Source organism: Macaca nemestrina, chromosome 11 (assembly GCF_043159975.1).
Source record: "Macaca nemestrina isolate mMacNem1 chromosome 11, mMacNem.hap1, whole genome shotgun sequence".
NCBI lineage: Eukaryota > Metazoa > Chordata > Mammalia > Primates > Cercopithecidae > Macaca > Macaca nemestrina.
Window position 1 is genome coordinate 127,216,491 of NC_092135.1, and position 19,680 is coordinate 127,236,170.

General features: G+C 39.5%; 1 protein-coding gene across 5 annotated transcripts in view; it reads right to left on the bottom strand.

Moving 5' to 3' along the window:
- Positions 1-19,680, bottom strand: part of LOC105473965 (phosphotyrosine interaction domain containing 1) — a 327,251-nt gene that overhangs the window by 117,972 nt on the left and 189,599 nt on the right. For all 5 annotated transcript variants that reach the window (XM_071073492.1, XM_011728236.3, XM_071073493.1 and 2 more), the window contains one exon: positions 15,922-16,068. In XM_071073492.1, the coding sequence (XP_070929593.1) occupies positions 15,922-16,056 (135 nt within the window). In that variant the 5' untranslated portion in view covers positions 16,057-16,068. The remainder of the gene's footprint in view (positions 1-15,921; positions 16,069-19,680) is intronic.

The following is a 19,680-nucleotide window of genomic DNA, read 5'->3' on the forward strand; positions in this document are numbered from 1 at the left end:
TGGAATACATGTATTTTTAGTTTTGCTTTGCCATCATAGTCAGGGCATTTAACCTATCTTTAGCTACACTTAAAAGAAAGAAAAAAGGATACAGTGTCACAAATGGCACTTCCTTCACAGTGATGGCACAATCATGAATGAGTCAAATGCTGCAGCCTAAAGACAAACCACTACAGATTAACGAGCTAGATGAAGAATCTATCCTACAGATACAATGAAAATACATTTTGTTCCACCCACAGAATCTAAGATTTTCCATATTTCACACAGGGCTGATCTTAGCATCTTTATCCTCTAGGAACATGTGAACTCTTCTAGCTGTGAACTACTGAACAAAGAAAACACACACACACACACACACACACACACACACAAAGCCTAAATCTAAATATCCCAGCACTGAGAAAGTCACTTTTCCTTTCAACAAAGAAATCTTGATCTACGAATGTAGAGTCTGCCCTAGCTAATGAACCATCTTGGCTATGATAACTGGCTGCTAGTTGTTAATAAATCTCAGACCGTGGCCAAAGCTACACGAGTTACATTTCATTTTAATGTCTTTAACGTCCACACAAACGATGACGAGTTCTCTCCTTATCTCTCCCGTGATATAGTGAGGAACAGTCTCAGCACTGGAGGACTGGCCCAAGAATGAAGAAAGACAAATACCAGTTCTGCTCCTGCCCCTGTTTGCTAAGAATATCACTTGGTCTGATAGGTCTAGGTTTTCTCACCCTCCACATGGGTCCAAGAGAGGATTTTGGTCTTGATCAGAATATCTGACATTGGTCTATCATTTTCTCCTCCTGAAACAATAGCAGATATTCGTGAATGAGCTTGACATGCTTTTCTGCAAAGCCAAGAAGCAGCTTCCATGTCCTTAGCATGGTACTCCAGGGCCTCATCCCCAAAGTATGCTATGTATGCCCCAGAAGTTTTGTAATAGAATCGTCTAGGTTGGGGACAGAATATGTTAAAATTTCTATTTATAGTTATTCTTATCTTCAAAAATATGAAATAAATTTCAGCATTACTAATGCTTAATACACAGGCTGACACTGGCATCCTCCACCAATCCATTTGTCATATAATCAGTGTCACATACAGAATTAGAAGGATCCTAAGGGAGAGTGGGCATCCTATAGTGGGAAAGGAGTTGATGGGACACTTCACTTGCAGGATCACTCAGAGCTTTACAGTTCACATTTGCTCACTGCAGTGAATTTATGGATTACAAATCTGGTTTTAATAAAATCCAGCTGGCATTCTATAAATAAATGACAGATTTAAGGTAATTCAAAGAGTGCACACACACACAAACGAGAAAATGGTAGAGCTGGTGTAATTCCTTCTCCTGGCATATGATCTTTTTCTACCTTATTCTGGGGTGAAAACTGATGATCCAATTGCATCTGACAAGAAGTCAGTCAAACAATATTAAAACTATCAAAGCCATGTGAAATTCAGTTTTATATCCACTATTGTCAAAGAAGAGCCTTGCCTACACTAACTATAAGAGAAATCCATCATAATTAACAAGATATACATACAATATTATTTATTCCTAATGTAGCTCATGCTAACATTTCTACTTTATATTTGTTTTAAAAAGACATAATAAACCCTGTCTCTAAAAATATATATATACACACATAATAATTAGTAACTATTACAGAGATTTGGCCTATGTATTAATACATTTGTAATTATCAGTAGTGTTTCTTTTGTTTAAAGGGGTCTGTAATTTAAAAACAAAAAATGAGTAGGGTTCCTGGTAGAGGATCTTACTGAGCATGAACAAATAAACTATTTTTTTTCATTGCTCTAATAGGTCTGCACATTTCCTTCCTTCGACTCTCTTTGTCTCAGACTGACTCTAGTACATATGTGGCGGGATGACTTCTCTTCCTCCCTGCTCTTTCTCTTCCGGATGAGGACCCTTGGTATGGAGGAGAAATGAAATCAGGGTTCTGTTGGCATAATAACTATGAAGACACCAGGTTTTTACAACATAAAACTTCCTTTTTTGATCTTCAAGACTAAGGTCCATTTCTCCTATTGACGATGAATGCTGAGGATCCTGAAGCTCCCCTCCCCTGGAGCTCCTTCTACCTCCAAACCAGATGTTCCTGATAGACCAGGATCCTTGACGGGGCTGCAAGGAAGGGCCAAGAAGTAAAAAGACTTTAGGAAATCTGGAAGGAGAATAAAGAGGGGAGAACAGAAGAAAAGGGACTTTTATCCACAAGCAAGGTGGACTCTGAATGAGCTCTCTGGTTAAGTAAGCACCTGTTTTGCACCATCCCATGAACAGACTAATAGGAAAGTGTTTCCATAATAGTGGATGGCACCGTTCCTGCTCTAACACTTATTGCAGGCATACTAGGTGGAAACATGAGAATTCCAGCGCTGCTCATAAGTGTCACGAAAACAACTCTTAAAGAGAACGCATTAATCAATCAATGTGGGGGGAAACTAATTTCAGTAGGATTTTTAGCTTACAGGGTAACTTTCCTGGCTCCCAGGATGATGAATTTCATTTATCCTCATTACTTCCTAAGTAAATTATTTTATAATTCCTGGATTTGGCTTCTGAAGATGCCTGGTGACTCATAAATGCCAATCTGACTAATGTCTCATTTAGAGCACTCAGTACGCACAGAAGCCCAGACATCATTTCTCTTGCCAAGAAACAAATGTATACTATTTTCATTAAAAACAAAGAAATGAACAACTGGCACACCAAGGAACACATCTGCACCTGTTGTTACAGTGGTTTTTATATTCTACTAGCTGGATAGTCAGGAGCTGAAATACCCAGGGATGTAATGAAAAAAAAACTCCCTGTTCATATTTAAAAGAGGATTTTATGATCTTTTTAAGACTCTGCGTTATTTATTGCCATTTTTTGGTCATACCTTATTTGTCACCATTTTGTCTATAGTTCATTGACCTCTACATTCAAACCGGGGCGGGAGGCTGTAATCTGAATGGCAGTATTTTATTTATATAGCACAGCTCCCACAAAGAAGTTCAAAGTACTTTATAAATATCTCTTTAAACTTGAAAGTAACTTAAGTGTCACTGTCTTCATCTTAAATAAAGACACAAGAAAGGAAAGTTCAAATGGTTAAAATTAGCAAGTTAGGGAGGATTTAACAATCCAGAGAGGATTTCTGGGAAAAGATGGCAAATTGCCCTTCAATATGTATCGCCTCTCCTTCTCAAAATTCACTAAATTGATCATAATGGAAAATGTTAAGTTGCAAACGAAAAGGAAAAAAAATGAATGGGAGAGAAGACAGTAACATATCAAGGGTTTTAACCAAGATATAGAAGTTTCAGAAAACCCACTGACTCTACATACCAAAGCTACATTTTCCTAAGCAAATTTTATAAAACTGATATTTTGACCTAATCTACATTTATCATCTGTCCTTATCTCTGAAATGGTTCCCAAATTAGGAGGGCAAGTCAGGATTTTCCTTAAGGTTGCTGAACTATTAAGAAACAAGATTCTCCAAATTAAAGAGGCCCACAACCACTAACTGGATGAAGTGGGTGAAAATCCACACCAAGGCACCTAACCATAAAATTAAAGAGGACCAAGGGCAAAAAGAAGATCGTTAAAGCTTGCAAAGCTTGGGGGATGATATGGTTTGACTGTGTCCCCACCCAAATCTCATCTTGAATTGTAATCACCATGTGTCAAGGGAGGCAGCTAGTGGGAGGTGACTGAATCACGGGGGCCGTTTCCCCCATACTGTTCTCGCGATAGTGAGTTCTCACAAGGCCTGACGGTTTATAAATGTGGCACTTCCCCAACCCCTGCTGCTATGTAAGATGCGCCTTGCTTCCCCTTCGCCTTCTGCCATGATTTTAAGTTTCCAGAGGCCTCCCCAGCTGTGTGGAACTGTGAGTCAATTAAACCCCTTGTCCTTATAAATTACCCAGTCTCAGGTAGTTCCTTATGGCAGTGTGAAAATGGACTAATACAGAGGGGAAAGTCACATACAAAAGAATATTAGTATCTGAATCAAATGGGATCAGGTTCCTGAAATGTAACAAGGGATCATAGAAGTCAATGGGTAGTGTCTTCACAGTGCGTAGTAGAAATTATTTCCAATCTGCATTTCTATACCAGCCAAACTTTTGAAAAGGTGAGAATAAAATAAAGAAACTTTCAGATACAAAAGGCACACAATGTTTACTTCTGGGAGATGTGCTCCAGCGTAACACAGGAGTAAACTTAAAAAGGGGAAGAAAACAAAGGAGTATCCAACACAGCAGAACAACAGAGAGAAGTCCCTAACTTACAGAAGGAGTGCAGCTGACCCAGAGACAGAGTCTACTCAGGAACGAGAGGACAAGAGGACTCAGGATCTCAGGGTGAGATCCCCAGGAGGAGACGAAGAAGAATACACTATGTCATATAACCCGGTAGTTGGGGAACGTATTGATAGTCATATGCCAAATTTAATAAAGCATTTGTGGAAAATTAAGTGTAGGTGTATATAAAACTATACAATTCTAAAAATAATATATATTCTAAATTGAACAATAAAGGAAATCAAAATTATGCTGCACTGATGGGTCCTTTAGTTATCACACCGATACTGAGTTCACTAAACTTTCAGAAGTAATTACATTAGCAAAACGGAGGAAAGAGAGTGAGTATAGACATTATGGGCCTAAATCTACATCTACCAGAACAGAAAGCTAAAAAATATTATCTATCATAATGGGATAAAGTGTAGTGTTTGGATATATAAAGGTAAACACAAGAAGAAACTGCCAAAATAAATAATTATGATCACTTCTTCAAGCAGGACTGAGGTATGCAGAAGGGATGAAAGAGACAGCTAAAAATATTTGATGTTTAGTTTTTTTCACTGTTATTTGATGTTTTCATCTCTGCAAGTATTGCTTTGATAAAATTTAAAACTCAAGGGAAAAAAATCACTTACAAGGAAAGTCCAGGTTTATATCAGATTACACTCACCATCTATATTGTTTAATGCTTTCGTACCTAAAGCATCTTTTTTTTTCATTTAATAAACAAAAAATTACTCTTGGAGTAGCAGGTAAACTTGTTCTCACATTTGGTTCCCTCAGTACAGATTCCTCTAATGCAAAAGGTGAATGGAACATTGAAAGTAAGAATGACATAACAAATGTTGAATATATATACTCAAGACAGTATTTTAAAAGTTAATTTCTTATATTTAAGTATTATATTTGTATAAACCAGATTTTAGTTTTGAAGTTACTATAATCTTTGGAGAGTCTCTAAGAAGTTATACAATCTCCGCTGGAAACCATAAGGGACATTATTAATGAATTTTTATCAACTTAATTGGTTTTCTGTGGGGTGTTTCTATGGTTGGCTAACAAATGAAGTCTACCACAGTGGAAATATAGTTTATCCACAAAACCAACCCAGAAAAATATGTGGAATAGTTAACTTTTTTTCTAAATAAACAAACCCTAAATTCAGATAATAATTAAACTAAATTTTCAGAACTAAACCAACAAATTATTTCAAAGACAAACTCTCTAAACAGGAAATCATAAGGGGAGAATAACTGCATAACAAGGTACTTCTCTCAGACACGCATATTATACTCATATTTCCCACATCATTTTCAAACTTCTGCTCAAAGCTTTACTCAAAATGAGGAGAAAAGTATCTATTCACTGTCCCTGTGACAGTACCGTGAATCTTTTACAAACAGTGTTTGATGTGCCCACTATATTGGAAGATAACAAACTACAAATGTTCACATTTGTAGTACAAAACCTGTGTAGAACAGGTTAAAAAAAAAAAACACAGGTTTTGTGCAAAAACCTATATTCTATATAAAATGTTAAGGTATCTCTTCTGTTTCAGAAATTGTGATTAAAAAATGAATTTGGCTCACATGAGTAAGATGCTAACTTTACAGAGCAAATTTCTTTATTTTTCAATTTTTTAGTAGCTTTCTGAATTCCAAGAAAATAATTTTCTTAGGCTTAAGAAAAAATAAACATAACCTAAAAAACTGATGAACTAAGAATGATGGCTTCCAGCTTCATCCATGTCCCTGCAAAGGACATGAACTCATTCTTTTTTTATGGCTGCATAGTATTCCATGGTGTGTATGTGCCACATTTTCTTTATCCAATCTATCACTGATGGGCATTTGGATTGGTTCCGAGTCTTGGCTATTGTAAATAGTGCTGCAAACAGAAAACCAAACACCACATGTTCTCACTCATAAGTGGGAGTTGAACGGTGAGAACACATGGACACAGGGAGGGGAACAACACACCCCAGGGCCTGTCGGGGGGTCAGGGGCAAGGGGAGGGAGATCATTAGGACAAATACCTGATGCATGCAGGGCTTAAAACCTAGATGACAGGTTGATAGGTGCAGCAAACCACCATGGCACATGTATACCTATATAACAAACCTGCACGTTCTGCACATGTATCCCAGAACTTAAAGTAAAATTAAAAAGAAACAAAGATGAACTATGAACATTGTGTGTGTGTGTGTGTGTGTGACAATTTTTACATTTTTACAATTCCCCAATTATAAGAGAACCATCTGTAGTAGGGTGAATAATGGCCACCCAAAGACATTATACCCTAACTCCTGGAACCTATAAACACTACCTTACAAAGAAAAAGTCTTTCTGCAGATTTGATAAAATGAAGGATCCTAAGATAGATAGATAACTGGATTATCCAACGGGCACTAAGTCCATTCACAAGTGTCCTTATGGCTCACGCCTGTAATCCCAGCACTTTGGGAGGCCGAGGCGGGCGGATCACAAGGTCAGGAGATAGAGACCACGGTGAAACCCCGTCTCTACTAAAAATACAAAAAATTAGCCGGGCGCGGTTGTGGGTGCCTGTAGTCCCAGCTACTCGGGAGGCTGAGGCAGGAGAATGGCGTGAACCCGGGAGGCGGAGCTTGCAGTGAGCCGAGATAGCGCCACTGCACTCCAGCCTGGGCGACAGACTGGAGTCCGTCTCAAAAAAAAAAAAAAAAAAAAAAAAAAAAGAAAGGAAAGCAGAGGGAGGTTTGATAGACAGAAGAGAAGGTAACGTGACCACCATGCAGAGATTGCCGTGATGTACCCACAAGCCAAGGAATGCCTGCAGCCTCCTAAACTGCAGGAGGCAAAGAATGGATTGTCTCCCTAGAGCCTCCAGGAGCAGGACCCTGCTGACACCTGGATTTCCGTCCCATGATGCTCATTGTGGCCTCCAGCCTCTAGCTCTATGAGAGAGTGAACTTCTGTTGTTTTAAGCCACTAATTTTGCCAGGAAGGAGCCTTCAGCAAACCAGTATGTCATTCTTTCAAATGTGTTTGAGTAGCTTTACAATTACTATGCTGAGCACATGAGACAAGTCTGACACCAGACAAATCACACGTTAAATGGAAAAACGTCACTTTCCCTGAAACTTATGAAATTCTGATTTGGGCACAGAGAAGAAACAAATGTCTAAGTCACTGACTTGGAGCTTTTTTCCAAAATGTTCCATTTAGAATGGAGTTTCCTATAAACTTTCCAGACAAACTTAAAACATCCAAATACATGTTTTCTTCAGTGTTAAAAATTTAGATAATGCAAATAAGCAAAAAAGTAGGAAAATCAAAAGTTTATCCCCAGTTTTATTATCCAGAGATTACTTCTGTTCATATTTTAGTATATATGTCCAGCATTCTATTATGAATGTTGACATATAATTATTTTATTTTACATTATTGTATAAAAATGGATACTAATAACGTTATAATCAACTTTTTATATACTTAATACATTATAAATATTTTCCATGCCAATATAATTTCTACAACAAAATTTTTAATGACTGCACATTTTTCATAGTATTGCTGAACAAAAATTGCATATTATCTTTTTCACACATTTAAACACTTAGACGGTTTTCCCATTTATTTCACTAATGAATCTTTGCTGATCTCCCAGGAGGTTTTTTTTTTTTTAATACTTTAAGTTCTAGGGTACATGTGTACAATGTGCAGGTTTGTTACATATGTATACATGTGCCATCTTGGTGTGCTGCACCCATTAATTCGTCATTTACATTAGGTATATCTCCTAATGCTATCCCTCCTTTCTCCCCCCACCCCACAATAGGACCCAGTGTGTGATGATCCCCTTCCTGTGTCCAAGTGATCTCATTGTTCAATTCCCACCTATGAGTGAGAACATGCGGTATTTGGTTTTCTGTTCTTGCGATAGTTTGCTGAGAATGATGGTGCCCAGCTGCATCCATGTCCCTACAAAGGACACGAACTCATCCTTTTTTATGGCTGCATAGTATTCTGTGTTGTGTATGTGCCACATTTTCTTAATCCATTCTGTCACTGATGGACATTTGGGTTGATTCCAAGTCTTTGCTATTGTGAATAGTGCCGCAATAAGCATATGTGCGCATGTATCTTTATAGCAGCATAACTTATAATCCCAGGAGTTTTTAAAATCAAGAAGTAGACTAATTTTGTTAGTAAGAAAATTATAATCTTTGCCATTTGCCCAAAAGTTAGGCTTTAATGTCAAATCTGACTCTCTAAAGTAAAAGGACAAGGATTTACAGCTATAGCCCTCACAGTATGGGGCACCTGGAAATAAGGATCTCCAGAGAATCCCTCCATGGGACAACAGCTCACTGCACCCACCAATCTTAAGAGTGACCCCATAAACAAGTCTGTCATCCAACTCAACAAGCGTTAAGGGAGGGTCAATTCTATGTGGCAAACCAGAGAAATCAGGTAAAGTTACAATCTTCTCTCCAAACACCTGTATCAGCTGAGAAGTTTTAATTCCTAGTATGAAAAGACTTTAGTCAACAAATAACAAAAGTGAGGTCACAGAGGATAAAGAGCTTTACCGAAGCCACCACGGCTGTCAGTGGAAAAACCAAAGTATAGAATTCAAAGTTCTAAGTTTGGACCTGTGGCCAAGAAGTTTACATTAAAACCTCTAGGTACACTAGCAGTCGCATAAGGAGTCTGTATTTGAACATATATTTAAAGATCAACACTCAAACAATAGATGGAGGCTTCAGTTAACCCTGAAGCCATCTCCACTTTCTCCCCTGACTCCTCTGAGACTGGAACAAGGAGGTTAGGAGAATGGGCACTGGACAGGGTGGAGAGGGAGGGGCAAGGCTGAAGGTGGCTTAAGTGCCTGCTGGGGACAGGGAGATTCCTCCAGTTTTCAAAAGCTTCCTTTTCCATTGATTCTGCTGGCTCCTTGGTCCTTAAGTATCAGAGGCAGATAGATGTCTGTATGCGAGTGAACAATCCTGACAATGTGCAATAAATTCTTGTGGATGTAGAAAGAAAGTAGAAAAGAAGGAGGAAGGGAGAGAGAGAAGGAGGAAAAAAGGGGAGAAAGGAAAAAAGGGAGGAAGGGAGGGAGGGGAAAAGGGAGGGAGGGAGGAAAGGAGGGACGGAAGAAGGAAGGGAGGGAGAGAGGAAAAAATTTTTACAAGTCTACAAAGGGTAAAAATTGCAGAAAAATAAAAGCTTGTCTCTGAAACAACAAAGGTTAGCTCATACAAACTTTAGCTTCCTGCATTTGAGGAGACAAGCAGAAGTGAATGTTTTGATTTGTTTACAGGAAAGTGTAAGAAAGTATAAAGAGAAAATAAATATCAATCACTCTGAATTTAGATTAAAATAATCAATGGAAACCACAGGCTTGAATCTAATCATATATATATAATATATTCATATATTATATATACATGTATTCTGTCTTGACATTGAAGTCAGAAACTTACCTTGCAAAAACAAAGTCTGTATAATTGGCATAATAGGATTCAATAAATGCCCAAAATCCAAGAAAGAGCTATAGAGACGCATGTGATGAGGATGGTCACACTATAAAACCAACATTTTCATTTGCGTTAAGGAGTAAAAAATGGCCCTTTGTCTAAAATGAGAAAAAATGAGAAAACATGACTTTATTTCAAGTTAAATACGTAATTGATCAACGGAACCCAAAGATTTAGGCGTAGAAATCAGATACACGTGATGCTAATTTCAAATACACCTACATTCAAATCAAGAGTCCATATCATGAGATAAGTTGGATTACTGGAATTCACTTCTCAGACTGGCCATTTTACACAAGCACTCCATGGTAGTATTTGAGGGTTACCTGCAAAGCCTTCAGCTCAGAAACATCTCCTCTCCGTTCCATGAAACTGTAATCAATCTCTTCCTTCCTGAGAGCTAAGGGACTACTACTGTTATACCTGAATGCACGGAATCTCAAAAAAGGCAATATAAAAATTGTTATGGTTTACAGATCATTAACTCCTTCCTGGAAACTAGTTTGTTCGACAGTTACCCTCACAAATGGGAAGATACCAGTAGTGCCGTTAGGTGGGGCTTCACATCAAGCCAGGCCAAGTGCCTCACTCAGGAGGAGGCAAGATTTGGGTACATAGGGCCAAGCACATGGTGAGCACAGGCCTAGGTGAGGGGCTGGTGGGACACTAGGTAAAGGACAAAGGAACAAGCACTGCTGGATAGGCTACAGAATCAAGACATGGATGCCCTCAGCCTAAGATGGGAGGGAACAGAAAGGAAGGGGAGCACAAAGAAATATCTCATTCTGGCTGGGTAGTGGCTCATGTCTATAATCTCAGCACTTTGGGAGGCCAAGGCGGGTGGATCACTTGAGGTCAGGAGTGCAAGACCAGCCTGGCCAACAAGGTGAAAACTCCTACTAAAAATACAAAAATTAGCCGGCCCTGGTGGCAGATGCCTCCAATTTAAGCTACTCAGGAGGCTGAGGCAGAAGAACCTGGGAGGTGGAAAGATTGCAGTGAGCTGAGATCACAGCAGTGCACTCCAGCCTGGCAAACAGAGACTCAAAAAAAAAAAAAAAAAAAAAGAAGAGAGAGAGATAGAAAGAAAGAAGAAAAGAAAAGAAAGAAAAGAGAAGAGAAGAAAAGGAAGGAAAAGAAAAGAAAAGGAAAGAAAAGAAAAGAAGAAAAGAAAAGAGACCATGCTAAATCAGCCTGCTCACCACTGACATCCAAGGTTGCCTCAGGGGCCAAGAGAAGCCTCCCCCTGAAGCCAACCCTCAGGGCTGACCTCAGACACTGGCCCCACCAGCCAGATGAAAAGGATGTAGTGGAAAGACAGCCAGGGACTCTCCCAATCAAGGCAGACAGATTCAGTCCCAAGCAGGAGACCCATGTCAACAACTGCTAATGATCCTGCTTTTCCTGTTCCTACACACACACCTCCCCTTGGTATTTCTCTTCTGGGTTACTTCCCTTTTGCAACTCAGAGAAATTCTCATGCTCAGAAATTAGCAGCAATCACAAACTTTATAAAACATTTTAAATAAAAGACATATGTTATGTGCTAAATCCCCAATTATGCATCAGTTTGTTTGTGACAACATTGCTGCTATTTTGCTTTAACAGTATAAGCACTGTGGAATGGGTATTGTACAGCATCCACACGGCCATATAGGAACTCAGTGGGCATTTTGCGTTGGTTATATATCTACACATATAATTTTTACAAGGCATATGACTTTTCATTGTAGATTGCCTTTTTCTTAAGAAAACTAAATGTGAGAATCTGTGTGGTATATCTGGGTAAAATTACATGATATTTTTAGTATTTTCCTTATGCTTTCTGGTTTCTGTAAGAAAAGATAAAATTCCAATCCAATTAAACAAGGTAAATCCTCCAGCCTTGGACATTTGGAAGAAAGACAGCAGGATGGGTTGGTAGGCACGAAACTCAGAATCCACTAAGGAGTGTGTAACAACTCACCTGCCAAATCAACTAGCCCTTAAATTCTTTTTTAAATTTTTTTATAATGTCCATGAGATCCTGATATTGACCTATGAAAGGTGCAAAAGCAGAAGCCTGCAGAAAAGAAACAGCTTGCTCAAAATCCCATGACACAACTGGCTCGCCTGTTTTGAGAGACACCTGTGGACAGACACGGAACCCACTCAGTGGCAGTGGAATCTGGTGGGGGGAGCACAGGCTGTGGAGTCAGAATGCTGCAGCTCAAATCCGGGCTCTGCTAGTTACTAACGAGGGACGCTGGGACACTGAGATGAACTTCTCTCTGCCTCAACTAGTTCATCTGTGAAACGGGGCTACACCTGGCACTTACACCGTTGGGTTGCCATGAGGATGAAATGGCTCTATGCCATGAAAAGTACATAGATGACCACTTAATGCATTAATCCACACGTGTTCTTTAGTGTCAGTTCTGTATTATTAAGACTTCTATTTCGATTTTTTATTACTATGGTCATCATTATTATCAGTATTTTGTGAAGGCTTTGAGAACTTCAGTGAATGGAGCTGCAAGTCTCAATGCAAAGGAGGGCAGCTCCCGCTGGAGGATAAGGCGGCACACACAGTGCTGACATCTGATCCAGTAATTCCAGAGCCCAGTTCTTCCTTAGAAGCCAGCTTTCTGGACTGCGATAGCAAATCCACCAAATCCCATTTTCCATCCTACTCCCCACCTCCAGGTTACGTGTCTTTTCATGTCACTTACATTGCTCTTGTCACATGACTCTGCAGCTCAGAACTTCAACCTCCAAACATGGTTCGCCTTCATGTAAATTACATGTTATAATTGAAAGTGCAGGCTCCCAGGAGTTCCTCACCACTAAGCCGAGCATCTGAGTCAAAATCTCTGGGAAGAAGGTACAGGAGTTTGCTTGCCAGGGGATTCTGATACTCATACAAGTTTCAGAAGTACTTGTGATTTATTTATTTGGGCACTTGTCTTATTCCTTCTATTTGGTTATACATTGCATCCCCCACAATACCTATTTTTATTCCTTTTTCCACAATACCATGTACACAGTAGGCTTTCAATGACTATGAATTCAATAAATGTTTGCTAACAAGCTGAAGCCACCTAGGATTCCATCTTGCTAGATAGGAGGAGAAAGGTGTGACAAGCCAGGATTGCTGCAGCAAAATCACACACAGCGTCTGATACTCCAAACAGCTCCAACAAGAGTCCTAATGCACTGCAGTGGGTTGTACAGTTAAATAACTCTACTCCAGGAAAAAAAAAAAAAAAAAAGTGGCTGCAATAGAGGAGAACACACAAAGACCCAGCTGCCCGAAACATGAATAGCCTAGCAAGGCACTCCCGTCAGCACCCACGGAGAATACAGATGAGTGGAAAATGGGAAATCTGAGATGAGCTAGGGTCTCAATGGTGCTCGCCATAACCCATTTTCAACTCCCCTTTCCTTTGCTTCCTCCTACCTCTTTCCTTCCCCAAACCTAAAGTTATAAGAGCTATTAGGGAAAAAGAGCAACTACTGTGTGAAGGCCGAGGGTCCCATGAGCTGGCCCTGCAGCTGGGCCTGGGCTACATTGTGTTCATTATCCCGGGAGGCGTGAGCCCGAGACAGCGTTCCTTCTGCAGCTGGCATTTTGTGAGCTAGGTTACTTGCAAGAATCAGAGAGGAAACACTGGACTTTGTTCTTGAAGATGATCAGAAAAAATTGGGGAAGATCTAAAAGGATTTTAAACCAAAATTTCAAGGTTCAAACAGATAATTTTTTTTAACAAAACTCAGAACACAAAAGTGACACTGTCCTTGAGAATTAAAGAATAAAACACCAGTACATTTCCAGTTAAAACTTAAGTGTATTCTGTTGATAGTATACAATTGGGAGAATTACACGTGGCAGGTTCTTCCTTCAGATAGAACAATAATGCTGGAAAAGCCCTCAAGAGGTGTTGGCCCAGATTCCTGACTCCAGGGTTATGATTATCTATGCCTGGAATCACCTCTTCAAGGTTTCGAGGGATGGAGAGTCCATAAATTTTTTATAGTCGAGTGGAATGTGTTTTTCTCCTTGAATGCAGAAGTTCTTCCTGGTGTCCAAATGAAATCATTGCCTATTTCCTTTGTCTAGCTAGCCACACATACCGAGGCCAGCACAAGCAACCCTTGCCCTCTTTGGCACACTCTTCTGAATTCCTATTATTTTTTTTTTCAACGTCCTTTTAAAAGTAAAATAAATGAGCACAACCTAAGGCAGTACACAGAAAAAATTAGTCCATGAGACATGAACCCTATAATCCTTTTCAGAAAAATGATGGTTTTTATTCTAGCAAATATTTTTCTCTCACAAACACACACACATTTATTTAATATATAAATTAGATTGTCAGATTGCTAGGTATTTTTATTTTAAAACTGTGTAGTTTTTGCTCTTCCCATTTTAAATGTACTTTATAGGCTTTATTACACTTAATTCTCCTCCACATACTTGTCCCTACTGATTTCATCTTGCTTTGAGGCACCATCTTCTCTCATAGGAACAGAAATCAAAATAGCATTAATAAATCTTCTGAAGAATGTATAACGAATTTGATCTCAGATCACTTTCAAATTTAATGAGTACTTTTATAATTCCCTTCTATCACCAATTCACCAAAAGCATTAAATGCAATGGACCTAATGCCAGTTCTGTTGATTCGCTCTCTCCTGTTAAGGCAGAGCCACTGACAATAGCTCCTGGGAAGTTGGAAAGTCACCTTATCAGAATTACCATTTAAGATCACTTCAAAATGAGTCACATAGCTCACTTCCCTTATCCCACCGATGATTCCACCCCCCATCGTAATTAGAATGAAACCTAAACTCACCATGACCACAAGACTCTTTCCCTACCCAGCGCCACCACTCATCATGACTTTCTCAATTTCTCAGGTATACTGGCCCATTCCCTGCTGTTCCCAAATATACCAAGACCACCCACCTCATAGAATTAGTATGCCCTATTCTTTTGCCTGAAAGATTCTCCTGCAAGTTCTTCACAAATTGGATCTCTCGTTAGTCATGCTTGTTTACCTCGATTTTCTCCTCCCATGCCCCCCCAGCTAGCAGTTAAATCCCACAAAGATGCTGGTGGGTTTTGCCCACACTGTGACTCTGTGCCGGTCAGACAGTGAGCACCCAATGAATATGTGTGGAATGAATGAATGTGGGTGAGGTTTTGTGCATACCACCATCACCCAAGATTGCCGTAGATGCCAACCTGACCACAGCTATGTGAGAACTGATTCCTTAACACTAAGTAATAAGGAAAAGGAGTGTATCTCGAAAGCAATAAGGAAAGCAACAAAGAAAGGAGTGTATCTACAAAGTTATGAAAGAAATCCATATATAAATGCATTTTCCTTGTCCCTTATTTTATTTCCACTACTCAAAAGAAATTTCTGATGATAAAATATATTCTTTGTGATCTCTAAATTGATTACTATATTCATCAACTCAAGCAAAAGAGAATATTATGTGAGAAAAAATCCAAAGCTTACCAAAATTATATTCTAGTTTTGTTTCCATGTTGGCATTAAAGTTTGCATAAATGAAAAATGCTTTTTCTGGATTCTGAGCCATGAATATTAGTATAAATTTTGAGAACTGAAGCAAAGCAAAAATGCAACATTATCCCTAAAGGATTTGGAGAGTATAAGTGTTAGAAAACTTGATTTTTTGTGTTTTTTTTTCCCATTCTTTAAGATATGTTTTATTCAGATTGAAAGAACAAAGGGAAGAATTATCATTAAGAACAAAACTTTCCTTGTGAACTCCAAAGTTCCACAGAGCTACAGAAATCACAGAGAGAATACAATTTTATTCACATATACTAAAACCCAGGTCTTTAACGGGTGTCCAAAAGTGGTAGTGTTATGTCATTAAGAAAAATAAAACAGGATATGAATTCAGTCTACCATCATTTGTGAGTTTATTTTGTTGGTCATTTTATGTTTTCATTCTTAAAAATGATTACCATTGTGAAACACAAGTCTCAAGCCCACACATCCTTGAGGCTCTCTCACCAAGAGAACCCATGCTGGCCACGTGCCCCATACCTTGCAGCCACTGTGAGTCCTTGTCTTCATCAGCGGTGTGGTCGTGCACAGCTCAATGGCCTCTGGTTCATGGAAGATGACCGCTGGGAGAGGTTCCTTTTTCAGTGTTAGGACATTCAATTTAGACTTCAGCATGGTCTGAAAGTGCTGAAAAGAAGACAAATAAGCCACATGTAGTTTAATCACTTAGACTTATATGTCCTGCAATTGTACATTAAACCCAATAGCAACTTGTTTGTTTTATTGACTCCGTTCTATTACAGGAAGCGAAGAGATACTTAGTAAAACAGAGGAGGGGGAACTGTGTCTTCTCAGGACCTCAGGACGTCATTCAAATGAAACTGTGGAGACAGTCAATTCCTAAGCAGAGTCCACAGAAACTTGACTTAGTGGTAAAGTCACCTCACCCAGGACATTATGTTCTGAGAAGCTCTTCCAAGGTACTGTATACAGATGAAATTGTGGCAATGGAATCCATGTAGCTTCAGCTACACAAGATGTTTGGAAGCGGATGTTACAGGGGTTATTTTGGGAAAAGTCAAGACATTGTGGAAGGATAACAGATGAAAAAGTACACAAGACTTCTGTTCTCTGCCTTCCCAAGCTCATTCATGCTGTAGAATCTTAGGAAATTCACTACTTTACACTAGACCATTTTTATCTGCTGTCTCAGGCCAGGACCCTAGGTAAATATTCATTTCATATGCAACTTCTGTTGGCTCTTGTTGTGAAAGATGCTCAGAATCCAACCAGATTCAATTACTGCTATCCATACCACCCAGTCTAAGACCACCTTTTCTTGGTCTATGATAATGACATCCAAACTGTTCCCATCACTTCCCACTTTGTCCCTATACAGAGATTTGCTATATGGTCACCAGAGAGATCCTTCTAAAACCTAACTGTGCCATGCCACCTCTGCTCAAACCCTCCTATGTCTTCCCATCTCCTCATGGAAAAATTCCAAGTTCTTACCTTGGCCTTTGAGATCACACATGATTCAGGGACCTACTGCCTCTCTGATTTCATCCCCCATCCCCATCCTCTCAAGTAGGGGTCCAGGCACAGTGTCCTCCTTACTATTCTGAGAATAAGCCAAAGACACCTGTGCCTTAGGACCCCTGATCATGTTGCTCCTGTACTAGGTATCTGCAAGTCTTGCTTCCTCGCCTCCTTGAGGTCTCTGATCAAATGTCACCTCATGAGACAGCCCTTCCTCATCAAAATATAAAGCAGTCAGCATACATATACACACACAAACACAGACACACACCTGGCTCCATGTGCCTGCAGCCTGTGCTTAGTAGGACCTCACACTCAGAAGGACTCCAGGCTTAGTTGAATGCCTTTGGCTTAATGTCTCCATCTTGAAAGTGGGAGGCCAAGGAAAGGGGATGACGTGAGGTTAGGAGTTCAAGACCAGTCTGGCCAACATGGTGAAACTCCGTCTCTACTAAAAATACAAAAGTAGCCAGGCGTGATGGCGGGTACCTGTAATCCCAGTGACCTGGAAAGCTATAGCAGGAGAGTCACTTGAACCTGGGAGGTGGGGTTGCAGTAAGCTGAGGCCGCACCACTGCACTCCAGCCTAGGCGATAAAAGCAAGACTCCATCTCAAAAAAAAAAAAAAAAAAAAGAAAGAAAAAGAAAAATATAGAAAGTCTTAATAATTTTATTTTGAACTTCTGTTCTGTAAGGGAAGTCTGATGGGACAATGGGGCACAGATGTGAGTGGATAAGAAACATACAGTGTGTGCATCCCCCATCCTTACCACCAACCTTCACAGAGCATTAGTCATGCCCCATAAAGACAGAATTCTGTTGAACTCATGACATGTAGGAATTTAGCAAGAATCAAAGTGAGTACAAGGTAAGTATTTAAGCCTATGACTTAAAGAAGCAGGGGCATGCACAGCCCCAAGAGGCCATGCCTTGGAACCAGAACTTGCTTCAAGTTCAGAAAGAAATTAGCCTTGTTCTAAGAAACAGGAATGATCACGGAATCCTATTACATCCTTCCCGCTTGTATTATTTCCCTCTACAAGGCAACCACCTATGCTGAAATGATGACACAGAAGGAAAGGGAAAGGTGGGGCAGACACAGTTCGTTTTCCTTTCAGTCCTTCCTTACTCATCCGTAAGATGAAGGCAAAGTGGTGAGGGAAATACCACAGTGCAATCAAACTAGAACTCAGGACTAAGAAACTCAATCAAAACCACTCAACTACATGGAAACTGAACAACCTGCTCCTGAATGACTACTGGGTACATCACGAAATGAAGGCAGAAATAAAGATGTTCTTTGAAACCAATGAGAACAAAGAAACAACATACCAGAATCTCTGGAACACATTTAAAGCAGTGTGTAGAGGGAAATTTATAGCACTAAATGCCCACAAGAGAAAGCAGAAAAGATCTAAAATTGACACCTAACACCACAATTAAAAGAACTAGAGAAGCAAGAGCAAACATATTCAAAAGCTAGCAGAAGGCAAGAAATAACTAAGATCAGAGCAGAACTGAAGGAGATGGAGACACAAAAAACCCTCCAAAAAATCAATGAATCCAGGAGTTGGTTTTTTGAAAAGATCAACAAGATTGATAGACCGCAAGCAAGACTAATAAAGAAGAAAACAGAGAAGAATCAAATAGACACAATAAAAAATGATAAAGGGGATATCACCACCCACCCCACAGAAATACAAACTACCATCAGAGAATACTATAAACACCTCTACGCAAATAAACTAGAAAGCCTAGAAGAAATGAATAATTTCCTGGACACTTACACTCTCCCAAGACTAAACCAGGAAGAACTTGAATCCCTGAATAGACTAATAGCAGGCTCTGAAATTGAGGCAATAATTAATAGCCTACCAACCAAAAAAAGTCCAGGACCAGATGGATTCACAGCTGAATTCTACCAGAGGTACAAGGAGGAGTTGGTACCATTCCTTCTGAAACTATTCCAATCAATAGGAAAAGAGGGAATCCTCCCTAACTCATTTTACGAGGCCAACATCATCCTGATACCAAAGCCTGACAGAGCTACAACAAAAAAAGAGAATTTTAGACCAATATCCTTGATGAACATCGATGCAAAAATCCTCAATGAAATACTGGCAAACTGAATCCAGCAGCACATCAAAAAGCTTATCCACCATGATCAAGTGGGCTTCATCCCTGGAATGCAAGGCTGGTTCAACATATGCAAATCAACAAATGTAATACAGCATATAAACAGAACAAAAGACAAAAACCACATGATTATCTCAATAGATGCAGAAAAGGCCTTTGACAAAATTCAACAGCCCTTCATGCTAAAAACGCTCAATAAATTTGGTATTGATGGAACATATCTCAAAATAATAAGAGCTATTTATGACAAACCCACAGCCAATATCATACTGAATGGGCAAAAACTGGAAGCATTCCCTTTGAAAAGTGGCACAAGACAGGAATGCCCTCTCTCAACACTCCTATTCAACATAGTGTTGGAAGTTCTGGCGAGGGCAATCAGGCAAGAGAAAAAAATCAAGGGTATTCAGTTAGGAAAAGAAGAAGTCAAATTGTCCCTGTTTGCATATGACATGATTGTATATTTAGAAAACCCCATTGTCTCAGCCCCAAATCTCCTTCAGCTGATAAGCAACTTCAGCAAAGTCTCAGGATACAAAATTAATGTGCAAAAATCACAAGCATTCTTATACACCAGGAACAGATAAACAGAGAGCCAAATCACGAATGAACTCCCATTCA